At 44.6% G+C, this 22564-nt stretch overlaps 3 protein-coding genes across 3 annotated transcripts in view; all 3 read right to left on the bottom strand.

Moving 5' to 3' along the window:
• Positions 1–2138, bottom strand: part of TPM3 (tropomyosin 3) — a 34860-nt gene extending 32722 nt beyond the window's left edge. Inside the window, 2 exon segments of the mRNA XM_030186334.1 lie at positions 108–233; positions 1911–2138. Of these exon segments, the coding sequence (XP_030042194.1) occupies positions 108–233; positions 1911–2024 (240 nt within the window). The 5' untranslated portion in view covers positions 2025–2138.
• Positions 2139–10273: 8135 nt separating this feature from the next.
• Positions 10274–15674, bottom strand: C14H1orf189 (chromosome 14 C1orf189 homolog). Its single transcript, XM_030187934.1, has 4 exons — positions 15560–15674; positions 14571–14611; positions 13960–14089; positions 10274–10682 (listed from the first exon to the last, which is right to left on the bottom strand). Exons 1-4 carry the CDS (start codon positions 15605–15607, stop codon positions 10581–10583), a joined length of 321 nt encoding a protein of 106 aa, XP_030043794.1. The 5' UTR covers positions 15608–15674; the 3' UTR covers positions 10274–10580.
• Positions 15675–19385: 3711 nt separating this feature from the next.
• Positions 19386–22564, bottom strand: part of ATP8B2 (ATPase phospholipid transporting 8B2) — a 49860-nt gene continuing 46681 nt past the window's right edge. Inside the window, 2 exon segments of the mRNA XM_030187269.1 lie at positions 19386–21135; positions 22137–22267. Of these exon segments, the coding sequence (XP_030043129.1) occupies positions 20863–21135; positions 22137–22267 (404 nt within the window). The 3' untranslated portion in view covers positions 19386–20862.

Here is a 22564-nt window from a genome sequence, read left to right as displayed (position 1 = left end):
TACATATGTCATACATGCATGCCTGATTCTTCTGTTCATACGTCATACATGCACTCGGGCCAGCCATACATATGTAATGCATGCACTCCTGGCTCTCCTGTACATACATCAGCTGCTTTCTTCTCTGCCAGCTCCAGCTTCTCCTGAGCATCCTTCAGGGCTTCAGAGTATTTATCCAGCTCATCTTCTGTCCCCTTCAGCTTCTTCTGCATAGCAACCAATTCATCCTCCAGCTACAAGAGATAAGCACCAGAGGAGAGTCAGGGGAGGAGATGATTTGGGACTGCAGGTACACTTACAGGTATAGCAAAGTCAGAGAGAACATTTCCGTCTCGCCCTATTGCATGGCGTTACCGTCGCCTCACTGCCACGTTGAAGGCAGATGAAGTTTTTTGTCCCTCTAAGAACACACGGAAAACAAGTGGGAAAGAGCAGATAAGAGAGCACCAGGGGACATTTTTTAAATATATTCATGTTTCCACAACCCTGTTCGATTAGTGCAGAGACAGCTAACAAAAGACCTTGATTCTGCAAAAATGAGAGATGTGCAGGACATCCATCCCAGGAGCAAGTCTTCCTGGCACAGAGAAAGAATGTCTCCCGAGCCAGTCTGAATTCCAGAGTGCAAATCTCTGCAGACATCTTGCCCCATCCACAGCCAGGAGCTGTCTCTTCTGCTCACTGTGTGTGGAGGAGGCAGAGTCTGCTCTTCATTCCCTGTTCCTTACCCTCACCTGGCTCTTCTTAGAGACAGCGTGAGCCATTGGGCTTTTAGGCTATGTACAGTTAATATACTTGCATTTACAGGGTCTTCAACATTTGTACGTTTATCTTATGCATATTTATTATAAATATGTAGACAATCAGGACAGGCTTGAGGAGATCTTCCCATCCTGTGTTTCAACTTCCCTGCATCTTGCCGCTCTCCCTGCCTTTTCCCTCCTGATACCCGACTTTCTTACTTTCCTTCCTCCATCCTGTCCTCCTGCAGCTTCCCTGCCTTCCTCTTTCTCTCTCTCTCTCCTTTCCATCCCTTTATCTCCCGTTCTCCCTGCTCATTTTTTGCTGCCCTCCTCTCCTTCTCCCTCTGCTCTCCTTCCTCGCCTCCCTCTCTCTGTGTCATGGAACAAAGGTGTTGAAAACATTCCCATTGAGAGGAAGGTGAAATAATGGATTTTATTACCATTGTTTCTATGTCAATATCACATTTAATCAGCTTTGTTGGAATATTTTGTGGGATACAGATTTATTTCTGTTCCTAGACAATTCTAGCATAAAACAGTTTCAGTTATTCTGTTGTACAAAGGGAAAAGCTGAAGAGTCTGGCAACACCATGATCAGTTTCAGCTTATATGTTTTGAGCTCCTTGCTGCCCCTGGTGGTGGAGTGAGGAAGGGCTTCCTCAAAACCCTCCTTCATCTCTACTGATACCATTTAGACAGAGACAGTTTTTCTTTATTCCAAGTGACAGTGTAGCTTGGTTAAAGCACAAGAAACCACAGAGTGCCAAGTTCAGAGCAAGGGTTAGCGTTACCATTTGGTTTCACCATTTGGAAACTGATGTTATGCCCTTGAACCAGGAGGAGAAGAAGGTTACCTGCAAAACATGGCTACATCACCAGACGTTGTCAGCACTTGAAGTGCACCGAAGGCCACATTATGGAACAAAATAGATTCAAGACCAAATTCTCCTCAAGGCCTGCTGGTTCTGACCCAGTTCACTTTTATTCCTCTCTCTGTTCTAACATGATTTACTGGGCTCACGTTCAGGGACCTTCTAGGACCAAAAGCACGTCTTACAGAAAGAGCTTTCAGGCCCTCAACAGCGATCTCGTTTCATTGCTACTCTCCATCTGGAGAAGGAAAGGAGTCCCAAATGCCCCTTCAACATCTCATCCCTCCACTCTCACCTGTTTGCTTCTTTCTTCTGCCTGCTTCTGCTCAGACTCTGCTTGCTCTGCTCTGTCCAGCGCGTTCTCCTTGTCCAGCTTCAGCATCTGCATTTTCTTCTTGATGGCTTCCATGTTTGCTGGATTCTTGAAGTTCTTGCCAGAACACTGAGGGGAAGCTGGGCAAAGATTCTGTCTTGCTTGCTGAAGCTGAAGGGCTCAGGCCCACGACCGAGGCACTGGTCACTTATATGCCTTTCTGGCTGGGCTGAACTTGCCTTTTTGAATTGCAACTCCTCCCCCCAGGTTCTTTCTGTAAGAAGATCCCACCTTGCCCCCCTCCCTCCATTGTATTCTTTTAGTTCTCTGACAAGGGTCTCTTCTTGGACCTCAGCAGCACTTCCATATTTGGACTCTGGGGAGAGCAGGAACTGGTTATAAAAAGCACCAACACTGCTCACAAATGACTGGGGTTTTGGGGTGGGTGAAGCAGTCTTGGCTTGATGCCACTCTATTCTTAGGGAGCTTTTGTTCCAGTAGAGATTCACTGTTGACACATGTCCTTTAAATAAACCTTTGCTGACAGCAGCCATTGCAATCCCTTAAAGCAGGAGAATACGGCAGATAATTCTAAATATTCATATTGCCGCAGTGAGAACAATGGGGACTTGTAGAAAGAATAGAGAAAGCTTCAACACAACCTTATAGTTAAGGCCTTTGATTTCATGTTTTAACCCATAGACACCCTGATGCAAAGAAATTAAAAGAGGTGTTTATTGGATAAACACTGCCCCCCCCCCCCCCCCCCCCGCTTGACTTGCATCCCTGCTTGGTTTTTGAGCATTTTCCGTTCTGATGACTCCGGAGTCTCAGACTAGGATGTCCTCAGCTGACTCTGCCTATTGATGCTGGATGTGTTACACCTTCCTTTCTACTGAAAAACTCGGAGTAAATTTTCTCTTCAGGTTTTGCTTGGGGACTGCTCATCTCCAGGATTATTAGCACAAGTTAGAAAGTTCCATCTTTTTCCTGATTGAGAAATCATTTGTTGGAAGTTTTGAGCCTGAATTCGGGGAATGGCCCACATACAGTCTTCCGTCAGGGGCTCATGGATAAGCTACAGATGTTCCAGGTCATGGCTGTCAGCATCGTGTTGAGGCTCTCTTGGACTTCTCTGATGCCACGCTCACTACATTGGCTTTGGATTAAACCTTGTGTTCAGTTTAAGGCGTAAGGGTCATACCCGTTATTTAAAAAAACTGATTAGATAGAACTGACACACTGCTGTGCTCCAAATGAGAACAAGAACCTTGAACTTCTGTTGTGGCATCTTTACTTAGACAAGAATTAAATTACTTGTCTTCTGCAAAGGGATGAACACCGGGCTTTTTCTAGCAGCGAGAACTTTTTCTTCCTGGGGGAGATGAGCAAAGTACGCAGTTTCTTCTAGGTATTGCTTGCTCGATGTACATTGGCTTTAAGATGTTTTGATTGTTTTTTCTTTAGTGGAAGCAATTTAATTTGATTGGATTCTTTCTTTTTATTATCTGTTGGGATGGAAAATTGGTTTATTTTGAAATGTTTCTTGTCGAACATGCATTTTCTGCACTGTACTGGTGATTGCTGGGTGGAGGTGTGTGTGTGTGTTTGTTGGGATATATACTAGCATGCATTTTATACACTGTGCTAGTGATTGCTGATTGGAGTTGTGTGTGTGTGTGTTTGTTTTTCCTTTGTTGTTTTTGTTTGAAAATGACAGAAATATTTACTATTGCTTTCCTTTCTGTTGATGGATTTCCTTTCTAATTTTTTTTAGTATATGTTTGCCAATGAAAAGCAATACATACAATTTTCAATAAACTGTAATAAATCATAAAACTATGAAGCTGGTTTGTATTTTTTTAAATTCTTTTATTGCTGTGTGCCGCTGAATTAAACGTACTTAATGCAGAAGCGGAGCCAGGATGAGGCAAGTTGACAGTGCAGGGGGAGCGAGAGCAGACTTCCACCGGTGCACATTTTCACTGCTACAGGACGAAAAAAATAGGTGCCGGCAGAACTCCATTTGGGGGAGCGGCCGCACCCCTGGCGCCCCACTTAGCTATGCCACTGACTTAATGGAGGTCATTTCACAAGCAGTTTGAGTGTAGAACATTGTTTTCTATGTTCATCTAGGTCACATAGTAACGTGGAGGGCCATAATCGAATGGGGCTGGCTATCTATAAGGGCATTTTAAAACTATTTATTTATTGCATTTGTATCCCACATTTTTCCACCTCTTTGTAGGCTCAATGTGGCTTACAATACATCATGAATAGTGGAAATATATAAGAAAATAGACATTTAGTATTACATAAGGATATTGGGTAACATGATAGTGATAAAGCATGATAGTAGTGTGTCAAGTAAATATCGTAAGGCAATTCTGGATATGTATATTTTTTTCTATTTTTTAATATGCTGTGTTGGTGAATATCTTAAATTATAAATAATGAGTGCTCAGTAAAATACAAGTTACTCAGGCTGGTCTACTGAGTAGCAACAAGTAGAATCCAACATCATGGCACTCAGCCCTGCCTACTGCCCATAAGAAGTTCCTGACAGCATTCCTTCTTTACCTCTGTAATCATAATGAAATCTCTCTGATAACGAAAACCGATACTTAGCTTGAAGCTGAATTCACTTGCATCTTTTGACCCGCAATCGGGTTCACCTCACTAGAGCAGCGGAGATCTGTTGAAGAGTGATGGTGCTTATAGTGAAGGTGAAAGTAAAAACATACAAAAAGTTCCTCTTGTCAATTTATGACCATGTGGTTCTCTCAAGTTTCCTCTTATTTACGTTCAGTTACCCCAGAGTTAGTAAAGTATCTATAAGGGCGGCCATCTCTAATGCCGGCCCCATCAAGCGGCGTACCCGACTGTATTATCGAAACAAGATGGCCGGCCATCTTTCCTTTCGATAATACAGTCGGGGCCGACCAAATCTCAACATTTGGCCTGCCCTTAGAGATCGCCAGCATTAGAGATGGCCGCTATTGGTTTTCGGCGACAATGGAAACTAATGGTGACCATCTCAAACCCAGCCAAATCCAAGGCATTTGGTCGTGGGAGGAGCCAGCACTTGTAGTGCACTGGTCCCCCTGACATGCCAGGACACCAACTGGGCACCATATGGGGCACTGCAGTGGACTTCACAAATTGCTCCCAGGTACATAGCTCCCTTACCTTGTGTGCTGAGCCCCCCAAAACCCACTCCCCACAACTGTACACCACTACCATAGCCCTTAGGGATGAAGGGGGGCACCTACATGTGGGTACAGTGGGTTTTAGGGGGGGGGGGTTTGGAGGGCTCCCATTTACCACCACAAGTGTAACAGGTAGGGGGGGTGGGCCTGGGTCTGCCTGCCTGAATTGCATTGCACCCACTAAAACTGCTTCAGGGACCTACATACTGCTGTCATGGAGCTGGGTATGACATTTGAGGCTGGCAAAAAATATTTTTTATGTTTTGTTTTTTTTTGGGTGGGATGGGGTTGGTGACCACTGGGGGAGTAAGGGGAGGTCATCCCCCATTCCCTCCAGTGGTCATCTGGTCAGTTGGGGCACCTTTTTGAGGCTTGGTCGTGAACAAAAAGGGACCAAGTAAAGTTGGCCAAATGCTCGTCAGGGCCGGCTTTCTTTTTTCCATTATCGGCCGAAGCCGGCCATCTGTTAACCACGCCCCCCGTCCTGCCTTCGGTACACTGCAGACACACCCCCTTGAATTTTTGCCGGCTCTGCGACGGAAAGCAGTTGAAGCAGGCCAAAATCAGCTTTCGATTATACTGATTTGGCCAGCTTTAGGAGAAGGCCGGCCATCTCCCGATTTGTGTCGGAAGATGGCTGGCCTTCTCCTTCGAAAATAAGCAGGATAGTAACATAGTAGATGACAGCATAGAAAGAAAGACCTGTACGGTCCATCCAGTCTGCCCAACAAGATAAACTCATATGTGCTACTTTTTGTGTATACCTGACCTTGATTTGCATCTGCCATTTTCAGGGCACAGACCGTAGAAGTCTGCCCAGCACTAGCCCCGCCTCCGCCACAGGCTCTGCAACCGTGTCACGCTTGTTTATGTTCAGGTCTGAAGGGCCACAAGTAGCCCATATTTACAGGATATCCTAATGAATATGCAAACGTACTCCCACTGAATGCAAATCTCTCTCATACATATTCATTAATCTCACCATCTTTGAGTAACTTATTTCCAATCTAGTTACAAAATATATATTTTCCACCACAAGTAACTACTGTCTATTTCTCATCAACGTACAACATTTTTGTATTATGAACACTTTTTATTACAAACATATTTTAAATACACTACTTTTAAAATTCAATCCTTCCTCACTATCTCATGCACATCACTCACATATACAGGTCCAAGTTCAGACCTCAAGCAGGCTAGATTTTCAGGATGTCCCTAATGTATATGTATGAGAGAGATTTGCATTCAGTGGGTATCATTGCATATTCATTAGGATATCCTGTAAATATGGGCTTTTGTATTGATTTTGGATAATTCTTGAGGTACATACATGGAATCAACATTTTTAATCCAGTTTGGGAACAACAATTAGATTACAGGAAAGTTGTTGAGGATTCCTCTTATTGCTGAAATGATGGTGCCTCTACTCTATACACTTTCTCATACTGATTTTGGATAATTAAGGTATATTGAGTCACATTTTAAAATATACTGTATATAATCAAATATTTAAGAATGTCATTTCAATTACCTTCTTTCCAGCATTGGGATGGCGCTAGAGGTTTCGGGAGGCAGAGAAGGGGGGGGGGGGGGGTACAGCCCCAGTACAGAGGCTGCTGGCTCTGAGAGGAGCAAGAAGGAAGACAGCTGCCTTCGCAACCCAGGTCACAGTTGCAGTCCAGACTGCAGGGCGTCCTGAAGGAAGAGGGCACTGGGGAAGGTGGAGGCAGGCAGGCAGGCAGGCAGCAGAACAAGACCCAGCACCCTCTGGTGCCACGGAAGAAGACAGGCCGGCAGGGGGCAGCCACAGCCATGCACGTGCAAAGACAACAACAGGGTAAGATAGGAAAGCAGAGGAGGTGGGAGTCCCAGATCAGAGTGAAAATCACGCCAATTATGGGGACCCAAGTGGAGCAGCAGCTCCAGAAGTGGGCGGGGCCTTGGTCCATGCTGGGATTGGGAAATTCAAGCAGCCCAGGCTGCAGATGCAGGCAGGCACAGGCTGAGAAAGGGCAGCAGGCCAGCCCAGGATAAGGCTCCCAGCAGCAGCAGAGCAGAAGCCTGAGCAGGAGGAGGCTTCAAATGCCATTTCTGGCACCAGTATCTTTCCCGAATCTTCCTCGGTGAAAACCGAAGCAAAGAATTAATTTAATCTCTCCGCTGTGGCTTTGTCTTCCCTGATTGCCCCTTTTACCCCTCAGTCATCTAGTGGTCCAACCGATTCTTTTGCAGGCTCCTTGCTTTTAATATACCTAAAAAAAGTTTACTGTGTGTTTTTGCCTCCAACGCAAAGTCCCTCTTTGCCTTCCTTATCAGTGCTTTGCATTTGACCTGACATTCCTTATGTTGTTTCTGTGCTGTAGAGGGTCTTGAATCCAGATTGCATGGGATCAAGCAGTTGATGATGGTCCAGGTAGTCTTGGACTTGGGTGGCCACTATTGTTTCCATGATTTTTGTTAACGTTGGCCGTTTGTTACATTTAATCCTAAGAATTTTGATTCCCCTGCTTCTAAATGAACGTTGGCAAACTGGATATCAGATTGCATTTCCCTGTTGCAGGCCTGCCTTCCAACATTTTAACATGGAAAATATATTTTTTTCTAATATATATAATGATGGCAAGAAAAGTCAGCAAACTATTCCCCCCCCCCCCCCCCCCCCATCCTCAATTCTAATCATAGCAGAGTTCTTTTTTTTTTTTTTTGTTACATTTGTACCCTGCGCTTTGCCACTCATGGCAGGCTCAATGCGGCTTACATGGGGCAATGGAGGGTTAAGTGACTTGCCCAGAGTCACAAGGAGCTGCCTGTGCCTGAAGTAGGAATTGAACTCATCATAGCCAATTCTGAACTCATCCTACATTTGTACTCAAAGTTGTCTCAGAATTGCATCTGAGCCAATCCATGGTTTTGGCTACATTTTTTTCCCACCTCCTCATGCTACAAAACCTAAGTCGTCTCTTCACTTTCTCAACTGTAGAAAAGAACTGCTTTACCACCTGCATCAAACAAAAGACTCAGGAAATCTTCCCAATTATTTGTCACATTTACTCTTAAAAACCTAGGATCCTCAGCTTATAAAAAAATGTTGGCAAAGTGGGTATCAGATTGAATTTCCCTTTCTAGTTTGGCAGGCATGTATAGGACCACAGCAACTCTAGGCAAAGGCTGCCTCTGTAGCATACCTCAGCAACATAGTAACATACATAGTAACATAGTAGATGACGGCAGAAAAAGACCTACACGGTCCATCTGGTCTGCCCAACAAGATAAACTCATATTTGCTACTTCTTGTGTATCTGCCATTTTCAGGACACAGACTGTAGAAGTCTTGCCCAGAACTAGCCCCGCCTCCCAATCTCGACTAAGCTTCTGAGGATCCATTCCTTCTGCACAGGATTCCTTTATGTTTATCCCACGCATGCTTGAATTCCGCTACCTCAGCAACGTGGGCCTCAGACCTGTCCTCAGACCAGGATATAGCCTTTGGCCAAGTGGTTCTATGGAACCTCTTTGCTTCCTAGGTCAGTCATTGTTCTGTTCCTTCACCCTTTCTATTTCCCATGCCAACAAGATAGCTATAATAACTGGCCCTCAGTTTGGGATTAATCTAAATGTGCATGCACTCCCCTGCTACGGTATGGAGAAAGTGATTTTGCTTACCTTTAACAGGGGTTTTCTGTAGACAGCAGGGGAATGCAGCCACAGTCACTCACCCACCATCATCCCCCTCACAAAAACATATATTCTTCATTGTCTACTTTGCACATTGTGTTAGCTTTGTTATGGACTGATCAGGAGGAGAGAGCAAAGCAGTGCAGAAACTCCGTGCAAACTGACCTCTCTGGGCCAGGAGAGCATCTGCATTCCTCTGCCGTCTACAGAGAACCCCTGTTAAAGGTAAGCAACTTCGCCCCTCTTTCACAGCACAACAGAAGACTGAAGACAAGGCAAGGTGGCATGAGTTCAACATAGTCAATTATGCTCCACGTGCTGCTGCCACCTTGCAGAAGCACAGAACGGTGAATCGCCTGGGACTGTGCTCCCACCACTTGCCAGTCTCACATTTTCATAGATCATATTGGTAATGCAGATTTCTAAGGCAACATTTGCTAAGGTGTAGGAAAGGCACTGTATGTTATGCAAATAGTTAATAAAGGACCCAGTTTAGACTGGGGAGGGTAATAACATTGGCTGAGCCTGGAACAATACTGGGCAGACTTCTACGGTCTGTGCCCTGAGAAAGGCAAGGACAAATCAAACTCTGGTAGACATATAAAGTAACACATACCATGTAAAATGATCTTGTTGGGCAGACTGGGTGGACCGGACAGGTCTTTATCTGCTGTCATTTACTATGGCATAGAGTGAAACATGACAAAAGTGCTGAAGGAAGTAAAATGCAATGTGGAATTCTCATGGATAGAAATTCCTCCGTCAATATTCAAAACTATCTCCTAATAACCAGGTATCGCTGCTGAAATGAGTAGCTAGCACCTAAGTAAAAGCCAGCTTTTCTGGGGGCAGAGTCAGCAGTTGGCTGGTGAAGGAACGAGATTCAGCACTTAACCAGTCAGGGTAACCACATTAATCACAGCCCTATCTTTATCTGCCAAACCAAAGCCACTTAAGTTCTGAATATCAACTTAACCGGCTATGCGTTAGCCTTCCGCATGAACCGAATATTCAATGGCAAAGCTCACACATGGCCTGGGGATAACACTGGTAGCAATCATCAAAACACTCACCACTGCCAGCTGAATGAGGAAGATACTGGGAATGTTACCAGTTGCCCTATGATTTTGACACAGTTTTGCTCTTTTCACCAGCTCTCTGAAGTGCCTGTTATGTCTCCTACCTCCACACTAGGCAGGCAAATTACCAAGTATTAGCCCCCCCCCCCCTCAGCTGTTTATAGTCCTCATGATTAAATTGCCAAATAGAACATGCAAAACGGAGTTTTCTCTACTCTAAAGTGTTCCACAATTAATTCCCTTAACAAGCTGGAAAATTTCTACTTCTTTTGGGGTATTTAACTAGTAAGACAGGCAGCGGTGGAGAAATATATAGTTTACTAAGGTACTGATTGGAGCAGTGTTTATACATTGTTCTATTTATTAACAAATATCTCAACAATTTATAACAGTTGCACTACAATTTGTGAAAGAAAATCACAGACACCGGCGATGCCAAGATAACCACTTCCAAGAGGGAGATTTTTTGGAACTTACACCCTGAAGAACTGGGGGATTTAGAGTCCCTGATTGTGCCCACTGACATCCATGTTGAAGGACCCATAATGCAGCTGACAGGGTTGAAGCCAAGACTGGTCAAACGTCTCCCTCTTGGAATTTGGTAACTTTGCAGTTCTGCAACATTGAACATTCAAGTAAATGGTGGTGGATGTGAGGTTAGCGTGGCAAATTTCATAAGCTGTGTTTTACAGTCTCTGCACATAAAAAGTTGTTCCCATGCAGTTTAGGTCATGCCGATGTTGTTGATAATCCAAGCTGAGGAGCTGCTGCAGGGCTGCTCTACGCACCTGAAGTGAAAGAAAAGTACACGCAATCAGCCCTTGCCTGGGTTTGGACAGTGTCCGAGAACCTACTCTAATGATTATAAAGCCTCTAGTCATTGTTACAGCAGGTCTGGGGAGACTTACAGGTCACGCTGTCCATCTATCAAAGAACGGAAGAAGTGTCTTCAGCAGCAGACTAGCTACTGAAGACACCGAAGAGGGCTTTAAACTAGAATCACAGGTAAGTACAAACCCTCAGTTAGTTGAAGCATTAAATACCGCTACACAAATGAGAAAAGGAGCCTGCCCCTAGAAAGTAGTAGAAATTAATGCCCATAGTATGGGAAATAAGGTTTGGGATCTAAAGGCTGTGATGGAAGAGGCCGACTTGGATTTAGTGGGAATCATGGAGACACGTTCACACAGAACCATGTCTCGGATACAGTTGTACCAGGCTATAATGTGTTCAGGAAAGACAAGATAGGAAGAAAGGCACATGAAGAAGCATTATATCTTAAAGATAATTTTAAAGCTGCAGAATTGCAGGATCTAAAGGGTAAGGAAGAGACAATGTGGGTCACTCTAGAAAAAGGGAGTGGAAAATGCATTTACAGGCCTCCTTCATAGGCAGAAGAAATGGACAGATTTAACTGAAGACACTTAAAATACAGCTGTGAAAGGGGAAGTACTACTAATAGGGGATTTTAATATGTCAGATATTGATTGGGGTATCCCTATTGTGGGGTCTTGCAGCAGTTGGTGATGGGACCCACTCGGGATCGGAGCTTACTAGACTTTGTGCTTACGAGTGGGGAGAGTGTTTCTGATGTTATAGCGAGTGACCGTCTGGCATCCATTGATCACCACATGGTGTGGTTTAATATTAAGATAGGAAAGTGAAGATTCTGGACAAACAAAAAAACGAACTTTGTTCAGCTGGAGGAATTGATGTCTGGATGGGAACATCTGGAAGAAGTAGGAAAACAGTAGGCAAAACCGAAAAGAGCAATTGTAAGGGTAACAAACCTTTTAAAGGAAAGTAAATAAAAGTAAGAGAAAAAGGAGGTCACTTTGGTTCTCAAAGGTAGTAGCTGAAAACAGTGGCGTAGCGAGGGGGGCTGCCACCCGGGGCGGCTCGCCGTTGCACCCCCCCCCAGGTGCAGCACGATGACATACCCCCCTTGGCGCATCGACACCCCCCCCCAGTGCCTACCCTCCTCCGTCCAACCAGCTCCCTACCTTTAAAAAAATATCGGAATCTGAAGTGAGGCGCAGCGCCTCGCGCCTGCACGTAAAAGAAATGTGCACCGTCTCATCAGGCCTTCCCTCGCTCTGTTTGTCCCGCCCTCCGCTGACGCAACTTCCTATTTCCGCAAGGGCGGGACAGAGCAAGAGAAGGCCCGATGAGATGGTGCACATTTCTTTTACGTGCAGGCGCGAGGCACTGCGCCTCGCTTCAGATTTGATATTTTTTTAAAGGTAGGGAGCTGGTTGGATGGAGGAGGGTGGGCACTGGGGGGGGTGTCAATGCGCCGAGGGGGGAGGAGCTGGCAGGGAGCACCCCCCCCCCCAGCTGACACCCGGGGAAGACCGCACCTCCCGCCCCCCCCCCCTTGCTTTGCCACTGGCTGAAAAGGTAAGGAAAAAAAGGTTAGCCTTTATAAAGTACAAGAGATCGCTGAAAGAGGAAGACAGGTGACAACATCTTGAGAAGCTAAGAGAAGCTGGCAGACTACTCAGGAAAACAAAGATGCAAATGGAACAAAAAATAGCCAAAAACGGGTGATATTATGATACTCAAAGGTGAAGGGAATAAGTAGAAGCTGATAAAGATAAGGCAAAATTGCTTAACAGATATTTCTGTTCTGTGTTCACAGCTGAAGGGCCAGGAGAAGGACTGCAGAAGACAAACACAAATAGGAATGGAGGGTGGTAGTCCCTGAATGATTTTCAGAGGACTGTGGTTGTGAGGAGCTGACTAAATGTGGGCAAAGCTATGGGGCCGGATGGCATACATCCAAGGGTACTGAAGGAGCTTAGGGAAGTTCTGGCGGCTCCACTGGCCGACCTTTTCAATGCTTCTCTAGAGTCAGGAGTGGTCTTGGAGGACTGGAGAAGGGAAAAATGTGGTCCCTCTCTACAAAAACGGAAGGAAGAAATTGGAAACTACAGGCCAGTGCTAAGTAAATTAACAGAGACAAAGTTTCTGGATTACAGGACGCGAGGTAATATGGTTTCAGTAGAGGCAGGTCTTGTCAGACAATCTGAATAATTTCTTTGACTGGGTGACCAGATAGTTGGCTCGAGGGGGAGCAGCAGATGTGGTATATTTAGATTTTAGAAAAGCCTTTGACATGGTTCTGCATAGACGACTAAGAAAGAAACTGAGTGTCCTCAGTATGGGCCCTAAAGTGACTGGTTGAGTGGAAGGTAACAGAGGGTAGAGTTAAATGGAGCTCATTCTGAGGAGAAGGAGGTTACCAGGGGTGTGCCACAAGGTTCAGTTCTTGGGGCGGTTCTTTTTTAACATTTGTGATATTGCCTCTCTGCGGATGATACCAAAATCTGCAATAGGATAGACATCCCTGATGGTGTGGATAACATGAGGAAGGACTGAGCGAACCTAGTGGAATTTGGCAGATTTAATGCAGGGTCATGCATTTGGGTTGCAAAAACCTGAGGGATTGGTACAGTTTAGTGGGGTGAATAACTTTTGGGCGTGAAAGAGAAGTGGGACTTGGGTGTGATCGTATGTGATGATCTTAAGGTGGCCAAACAGGTAGAAAATTTGACAGGGAAAGCTAGAAGGTGCTTGGGTGCATAGGGAGAAGAATGGCCAATTGGGAAAATGAGGTGATGATGACCCTGTATAAGACTCTGGTGAGACCTCATTTAGAATATTGTGTACAATTCTGGAAACCAAACCTTCAAAAAGATACACAGGATGGAGTCAATCCAGAAGGCGGCTACTAAAGTGGCCAGTGATCTTTGTCATAAAGCATAAGGGGACAGACTTAAAGATCTCAATATGAATACTTTGGAAGAAAGGCTGGCGAGGGGAGATATGATAGAGACGTTTAAAGAGTTATGAGGCATAAATGCACAGGAGACGAGTCTCTTTCAACTGAAAGGAAGTTTTGGAACGAGGAGGCATAGGATGAAGGTGAAAGGGAACAGACTCAGAAGTAACCTGAGGAAATACTTCTTCAAGGAAAGGGTGGCGAATTCATAGAACGGCCTCTCAATGGAAATGGTGAAGATGAAAATAGCTAGAGGGTGTTTACTCATTCTTATGGCTTACCATCACCATCTCCCTGTTAGTCATCTGCAGTTCATGTTTCAACTGTTGGTCTTTCTTTTGTTGAATTTGGTTGTAAACTACGTCTTTTATATCCTCTTTCCACTGGGCCTCATGTAGTAGCTTCTCAAATCTGCCATAAAAGAAATTGTGATACCCCGGGAGTCTCCTGTTACATGATATCAGGACTATGGATGTTACCCTGCCTTAGCCTCTAAGTACTGTACAATTCTCCTGGATTTTTTTTCTCAGTAAGTCTCTACGGCACACCACTATCAAGGAAGGTTTTATGACTTTTACTAGATATGTAAGAATGTGGTGATTTAAATGCCATAGTAAGAAGCCGACTGTCTTCTTAGGAAGGATATATCTGCCTCTGGCATCCTTTGCAAAGATGAGTTATATTTGCAGAGTAGAGACCTGCAGTCTTCATTATGTACTGTCTCTCCATCAGAAGTGTGCAAGAAAAGCCTGTTTGTTATGTGTAAATGGTCAGAGGCAAGCTGACTGCAAATCTCTGCTGGGTGATTGACAGTATATCACAGTTCCTTCATTACACACTGCTGTGATTTTAGCAACTATGGTCAAAAACTTAGCTTATAGAATTATTTTACCGTTTATTTTCAGCTTTGCCAATTCTGATCTCTTCAGTTCTCTGTGGGGAGAAAAAGATAAAGAAAGAAACCAATTCCCAGTTCTGCATCTTGAACTTATCTCTTTGCTTTCCAAAAATGTCCCCTCAGTGATGGATGCATTGGAGCCGACTCTGTGGGTGCTTGAGCACCCCCAATATAGAGAATATTCATTGAATGTGTCCAGGGAGGGGTTATTTCCACTGGGCTTAGCACCCCCAATAATTTTGAAATATTGGCTCCTATGGATGGATGTGCATTTTTTTTCCTTACAATGAAAAATGTAAATGCACTAGCTTACATTAGACCAGATCAACTTCCCTTGTCCTTCCCTTTCCCTCTCCTTAAGCTTTTCGCAATGTGGTGGTTGAAGGTGGGGGTAGGGGATGGAGAACAAATGAAGACCGGTCCATAGACAGTGTGACATTTAGAGTAAAGCACTGTGGGTGGGGGAGTGGAATGGTGGAAGATGAGGTGCTAGCGTAGATGGATCCATATTATGACATTTAGAATAAGGGGTGGGGGTGGGTACAGTACAGATGGGTCCATAGTCTGTGGGGGGTGGAAATGGGGATAGGTGTATAGATGGTCTGGGTGACATTTAGAACAAGGGAGTGGGGATAGATGGACTGTAGATGGGTCCATAGTCAGTATGTCATAGAGGTGGGGGATGGGTGGGGTGTAAACAGGTGTATGTGTATCATTTAGAATAAGAGGGTGGGGGATGGGTGGGGTCTATGTGTGTCATTTAAGAGGGTGGGGGATGGTCGGTGTAGAGGCCTTTGGGGGAGGGGAGGGGTGGGGTCTATGTGTGTCATTTAAGAGGGTGGGGGATGGTGTAGAGGCCTTTGGGGGAGGGGAGGGGTCTATGTGTGTCATTTAAGAGGGTGGGGGAGGGGTGGGGTGTGGTCGGTGTAGAGGCTTTTGGGGGAGGGGTGGGGGGTCTTACGCTGTCTCTGCCTGACACTGACCTTCGTGTATCGTTTCTGCTCTTGCAGCATTTTACGTGCCAGTGACATGGAAAGAGCGTGAAACACCGGCGAAGCAACCGAGGATCGAGCTGGTTCTTCGGCCTGGCCTGGGTCCTCCGCGGCGTCTAATCGCCATGGCAACCACGCTCTGTCACGTGAGCAACATGACGTAACCCGACGTCCGCGTTTCCCTGGTGATGACGCGTCTGACGTAAATCTTTTTAAAATGGCCGGCGTAGGCTCCAGATTAAGATCCGGCTTCCTTTCTTCCTCCATCCATCCCCTCCCTGATCATGGAGAAGTAAAGGACCGGTGTAAACATTTCCCTGTGATAACATTTGGATATAATCTAGAGAGAGGCACCACTCAGCTCATGCTCCCCCCCCCCCCATTATCTAAACACATCTACTCTATGGAGTGGGACTGTAATTACTTATTTACTAGGGAGCAGCAATGAAACTACAAAGTACTACATATTTCTTCACCACATTCCCTGGCAACTAATTCCACAGTTTAATTACACGTGGAGTGAAGAAATATTTTTTTCTAGTTTGTTTTAAATGTAGTACGTTGTAGTTTCATTGCTGCTCCCTAGTAAACAAGCAATTACAGTCCCACTATATATATATATATATATAGAGAGAGAGAGAACTGATCTGGGTGGTAGTTAATTTTTTTTTTTTTTTTTGGGGGGGGGGGGGGGGGGGGAGATAATGTTAAACTTTTGATGACAGACATTAGCACTTTGTCTAATTTGTATGAACTGTTTCTTGCTCCTTTGCCCACTTTTTATACTCTATGTATGCATTTTGACTTGCCATCAATAAAACAATATTGAATATTAAAAACAGTTTGGATATCTCCCTAAAAGAAAAGTCCATAAGCCATTATTAAGATGGACTTGGGAAAAAATCCACTGCGTATTTCTAGGATAAGCAGCATAAAATGTATTCTATTGTTTTGCAATCTAGCCAGGTACTTGTGACCTGAATTGGCCACGGTTGGAAATAGGATACTGGGCTTAATGGACCTTTGGTCTGTTCCAGTATGGCAGTACTTATATCTCCCACATTACTAAGAGAATTTGTGGCATCTGCTGCTTTAGACACTGTTGACCACACCATACTCCTAGATACGCTATCCTCAATTGGATTCCAGGGCTCTGTTCTTTCCTGGTTCTCCTCCTACCTCTCACTTCGCACTTTCAGTGTTCACTCTGGTGGTTCCTCTTCAACTTCCATCCCGCTTTCAGTTGGTGTGCCTCAGGGTTCTGTCCTTGGACCCCCTCCTTTTGTCCATCTATACCTCTTCTCTTGGTACCCTGATTTCATCCCATGGCTTTCAATACCATCTTTATGCAGATTACTCTCAGATCTACATCTCCACCCCTGAAATCTCAACCGTAATCCAGGACAAACTTTCATGCTGCTTGTCCAACAGTGCTGCTTGGATGTCTCAACTCCATCTGAAGCTAAACATGACTAAAACTGAACTTCTCATTTTTCCCCCTAAACCCACTTCCCCTCTTCCCCCATTCTCTATCTCCGTTAATGGCTCTCACATCCTCCCTGTCTCCTCGGCTCGTAACCTTGGAGTCATCTTTGATTCCTCTCTCTTCTCTGCGCATATTCAACAGATCACCAAAACCTGTCGTTTCTTTATCTTCAACATTAGCAAAATTCGCCCCTTCCTTTCTGAATACGCTACCAGAACCCTTATCCAAACCTTTGTCACCTCTCGCTTGGATTATTGCAATTTGCTTCTCACTGGTCTTCCTCTCAGCCATCTCTCTACTCTCCAGTCTGTCCAAAATTCTGCAGCACGACTTATTTTCCGCCAAAATTGTTATACCCACACTAGCCCACTCCTCAAATCACTTCACTGGCTCCCTGTCCACTTCCGCATACAGTTCAAACTTCTCTTACTGACCTTTAAATGCATCCATTCTGCAGCCCCCCATTACCTCTCCACTCTCATCTCTCCCTACATTCCTCCCCTTGAACTCCGCTCACTGGACAAATCTCTCGTCATCCCCCTTCTCCTCCACTGCTAACTCCAGACTTCGTTCCTTTTCCTCGTGTCACGTTTCGCCTGGAATAGACTTCCTGAGCCTGTACGTCTAGCTCCATCTCTACCTGTTTTCAAATCTATGCTGAAAACCCACCTTTTCACCACTGCTTTTGGCTCCTAGCCACTACTCAATTGCCCTCCCCTTGTTCCTTCTCACCCGGTACTTCCCTCGCCCTTGTCGTCTGTATTTTCACATTGTAAGCTCTATTGAGCAGGGACTGTCTCTCTGTCAGGTGTTCAGCGCTGCATGCGTCTGGTAGTGCTATACAAATGCTAATAATAATAATCTGCTCCTGAAACAGCTGACCCGAAATCCTGTGTAAAATATGTCTTATATAGAATTTTAAAATGAGGCTTAATTTTTAATAGAAACCTAAATGACTTCATGTGTGTTGATATGTCAAGTGGTACTTAGATGGTGACTCCATCTGTGAAGAGCTAAGGCCAGTGCTGGGCAGACTTGCACAAACTGTGTCTCGTATATTGCAAGACAGTTTAGGATGAGCTGGAGAGAGCTTTAACAGTAACTCCAGTAGCTGCAACATCAGGACAGGGTGGGCAGACTTCTACTGTATTGGCCCTGTATATGACAAGAGATTGTGAGAGGCTGGAGTACCAACTCCAGTAGTTGCTGCCCTAGATTAACCATTAAGCAAAATAAGCTCCTGCTTAGAGCAGGGGGGCACCAGTTTCCCCCCCCCCCCCTAGCTATCGTGCCCTTAACTCTTTCACTACCATCTGTCATGGCCATTATCCAACATGAAGTTAGACACTAGAATGCAGGCACAAAAGCGTCAGATTTTGCTGCTTTGTGATAATTGTGGTGCACACAGGGATGATGTCAGACTGTGTAACATCAAGGTGGTCTTCCTGCCACCAAACACTACCTCTCTGATCCTACCTATGGATCAGGGCATAATAGCCAATTTCAAACAACATTATTGGGCTCTTGTGCTATGTCGTCTGATGAGCGTTATGGATGACCAGACTGGCAAGGATAAATGTGCTGTTGAACTGGCTCGTAATCTATCACTGTTGGATTCCCTACATATGCAGAAAGAAGCCTGGAATCATGTTACACAGGCAACCATTGTGAACTGCTACAAGCGGGCAAGTTTTGTTAAGGATGTGAAGAGGGATGAAACAGATGCAGCTGCATGAGATGAACAGGCTATTGACATCCCAGCCGTTGTTACTGAAGAGGAGTTTCATCACTACGTAGCTGTTGATTACGATCTACAAACAGCTGACGACAGCACTGATATCCAGATATGTGCCTACACGCAGGCAACGGCTGATGATGAAACAGATGATGAAATGAACGAGGCACATGCTGACGAAATTCAACAACCTGCTGTCACTTTTGCAAGAGCGCTGGAGAGTCTCGACACCGTACGGGCCTATCTGGAGGCTGCTGGATGTCAGTGCTATGAAAGTTTTTACCGTCCGGCAGATGTAGTCTATGGAACTCACACACACAAGAGTGTACAGAGGACTATGACTGATTACTTCAAGTAAGCCTAATGTCAGTTAACGGAGACTCTATACTGTACATATAATAAACAGTACTGTATATATGTTTATCAGATGTCAAGCTTCTTTGGGTCACAACAGTTAAGTGCACGCTCCGGTTAACTGCATGTATTTCTTTGGTCCAAGACCCTTGCACTTAAGTGGATTGCACTGTATATCTATCTTGAAACTCACTTCTGCCGAATAAGCACGAGAAAAAATATTTTCAGAAACAAGCTTTTTATATAAAAAATGCATATTCTACCAATGAACAATACAATATGCTAGTATAGAAATATGTAATAAATTATACAGAATGTTCAGTAATTACAGCAAAACTGAACTTTGCATATACCTCTCCCCCTAAAAACAGAGAGAAAAGCTCAGAACATGTATTTATAGAATCAATATATACACATAAGAAACATATGAAAAAAGTAATGTACTCTTTGGTATAAAAACTGAGTCTGCCTCTCCTTCCGAAAGATAGACATTATGAGACAGTATTTTAACTGTATGTTTAAGAATACAGTATATATAGATATCTTTTACTATATTTCTATATCATCTCTTAAGAAAGAGTTTGACACAACAGGGCTAAGATTCCCTCTCATTCCTGGCTTTTTCCAGCCATGTATTTGCCACCATTTGACTTAAGATTTAAAAAACAAAAAAAGAAAGACAAACCCAAATAAGAAAGGGAAGATGCAATTCCTTTTACCCTCTGGGTTTGGTGATTCTGCACCTGAGGCTAGGGTAGAAGGACGAAGGGTCAGCAATAGCTCTAGAGGTAATACTTAACACCTTCCCTTCAGCTACAGGGGCAGGGCTCCGAGTCCTGTTCTCCCCCCTACAAATAAGCAGGGCTCAGCTTCCTTCAGAGGATATGAAAGGGGAACAGCTGTGGTCTGGTCTTGCCCTACTGGCTTGTGTGGCATTAAGCTTTCTCACCCCAAAGTCCTTGAAATTAAGACAATGTCATGATACTTGGCTCAAAGGTAGAAACAGTAATTCTAAGCTGTAGCTGTGTAGCAACAACTGAATAAGGTCTGATTTTTAAAACATTTCTTGCTCCCAAGAGATGAATCACAGTGAGCAGCATGAAAGTCATTGTGGATACTGATGTGTGATCAGATCAGGATTATTCCAGCAGCCACTACAGAGAGCTAATCTCTGCCCCCCCCCCCCCCCCCCCCCACCTCCTTACTCTTGTTTCAGAGAAATAAGAGCTGTCTATCTGAAGGACTTGGTTTCCTCATCCAGCTTACAAAACAAAGCTGTGTGTGTGTTTACACCCATTACCATGTGAGTCCAAAGCCATCAGCCTGCACGTACACCTAAGGCTCCCCCATTTGTACCAATTTTCACTGGGAAACCAGAAACAATTCTGTGATTTGTCTGGTCTGCATTATTACAAAGAAGCTTCCATTATTCTGATCCAGGTAGCTAAGCTAGGAGTGAGAGTACTATGATCTGTTGCACAGCTGTAGCTCAACATCTACTACTGACTACAGCACCTGACTTTACCGTCCAGATCCCTGAGCTCATCCCATCTTTGGTGTCTGTGATGGTTAATGGCGCACAGTCACTTATGGGACGGAGGACATGTTAGCTAGAAGCTCACAGGGCAAGAGGCTCTTGGGTCCTCTTCTGCTTTGCTTATTTGCAGCTGAGCCTTTCATATGAGGCTTGAGATGCACAAGGAGTCCTAGGAATTTCTTTTACACCTTCACTGTCTTGTCTGCACTGGGACTACTGCTGGTGTCGTTCTTCTTCCTCCTCAAGGTGTCTATCCAGCTAGAACTGGATCGTGCGGTGAAGCTGGAAAGCGCCAGTGAGCTGAGACGCATGTTCATCCCGGACATGATGAGCTCACCAAATCCTTCCTGGTGGGAGAAAGCATACCCAGAACGTCGGGACCCTGTACGACCCACCCTCCGCATGGCACGCTGGCGTGGCTTCTGTTTCTTACGGACCAGTTGGGTGTATCGGACCTGAGGAAAGAGAAGACAGTGAGGAGTAGCTGAAAACGAACAAGAGAAACTCTGTGGAAGAAATGAGCATTAGCTGGGACTCTTCTTAATATGGATTTTACGTGCAGTAACTCTAGAAAAACGCCTATTTCCATAGGGCATCTGCACAGTGACAACTTCTCTGGCCTCAAGTGAGCTGTGTATATCCGTTCCCATTTTGGCCTTCCTACAAGAAGGCAGAGAAACCATGACAGACATTCTTGTTGCTTCAAGTTGATACAGTTTGAAAAAGAGAAAGAACCTGGTAGAAATCCAGAACCTCTCGGGCACTGAAGACCTCGTGATTTTGGTATTCAGAGCAAAGGATAAATGCGACAGGAAGCTCCCTTATTTTCACCTCACAGCTATGATTTGAATCTATTTTTTTAAAGCTTAGACCAAAAAGTCTTGAACAAACTGTACAGCCTGGTGAGGCAAGAGGTGGTAGCGTCCATTGCTGTGTACTGCAGTACTCTATGCAGAGAGATTATGGCAATTAAAAGACAAAACTCCCTTGTAAGAGCTGAGCAGTATGCGAAAGGTTTATGGACTACCCCCATGAGCAGTGCCAGCTTCAAGGGTAGGAAGAAGTGAAATCCAAAAACAGCAGCTTTAATCCGTATAATTCACCAACCTTTCATATTTTCAATGAATCAGGTTTCACTTTGTTCACACTGTGGAACTGCTTTGGGATTAAAGGTAGAACAGTTCAAATTTAGTTACTCCAGGATAAATGTGGAACTCTCTGCTTTTAATCTGATACAAATGCATACGTAAACGCTTTGGTCTGAAAACCCTTTTCTGAGGAATGGATAATTTTTGGCTATTGCAATTCATTTATCTGTTCAGATGGACCTCTTGCACAGACTAAACCACCGAGTATGAAAGATCTTTATTCAGTAACTGTGTCCCTAAAGAGAGTCAGTCTTTTCTACTGTGCCCTAGTAACCAGATGTGAGTTCCATGCTCATTTTGTCCCTTACCGTGTCCGAGAGCTCAGGTTTCAAGTCCAGCTTCAAGAAACGGATAGCTACGACTGGCATTATACACACTACTGTGGTCAGAGCAATGGTGAGCCAGACTGTGGGCTGTGCTAGAGTGTTCTGAGCATTACCTGGAAACAAAAGTAACATCTCATTAGTGTAGGTCACAAACAAGGTGTCCAGCAAAACAGCACAATCTATAGTGCAAGCACAGTCCACAACAGGCAGAATATTACAAGGAAATACTCAATAATGTCAATCAGGAGACCTCAAGGTGCCATCCATGACTCAAGGTCAAATCCCACTCTGGGTATTTCTGGTCAGCTCAGCCATTCATTCACTTTTGGTCAGTAAATGAGTGCCGGCCTTAGCCGGATGGACTACAGAAGGCAAAGGCCAAAAGCACCCTGCTAATAGTCTGCCAAGAA

The sequence above is a fragment of the Microcaecilia unicolor genome, chromosome 14, assembly GCF_901765095.1.
Source record: "Microcaecilia unicolor chromosome 14, aMicUni1.1, whole genome shotgun sequence".
Lineage (NCBI taxonomy): Eukaryota > Metazoa > Chordata > Amphibia > Gymnophiona > Siphonopidae > Microcaecilia > Microcaecilia unicolor.
The sequence above is the reverse complement of the archived record's forward strand: the minus strand, read 5'-3'. Positions and strand labels throughout refer to the sequence as shown.

Coding starts and splice junctions, on each gene's coding strand:
- C14H1orf189 (XM_030187934.1), bottom strand. CDS start 15,607: ATGTCACTGGCACGTAAAATGCTGCAAGAGCAGAAACGATACACGAAG. Junction 14,612..15,559: donor AGCAGAAACGATACACGAAG/GTCAGTGTCAGG, acceptor TTCTCCCCACAG/AGAACTGAAGAGATCAGAAT. Junction 14,090..14,570: donor GGCAAAGCTGAAAATAAACG/GTAAAATAATTC, acceptor CTTTTATGGCAG/ATTTGAGAAGCTACTACATG.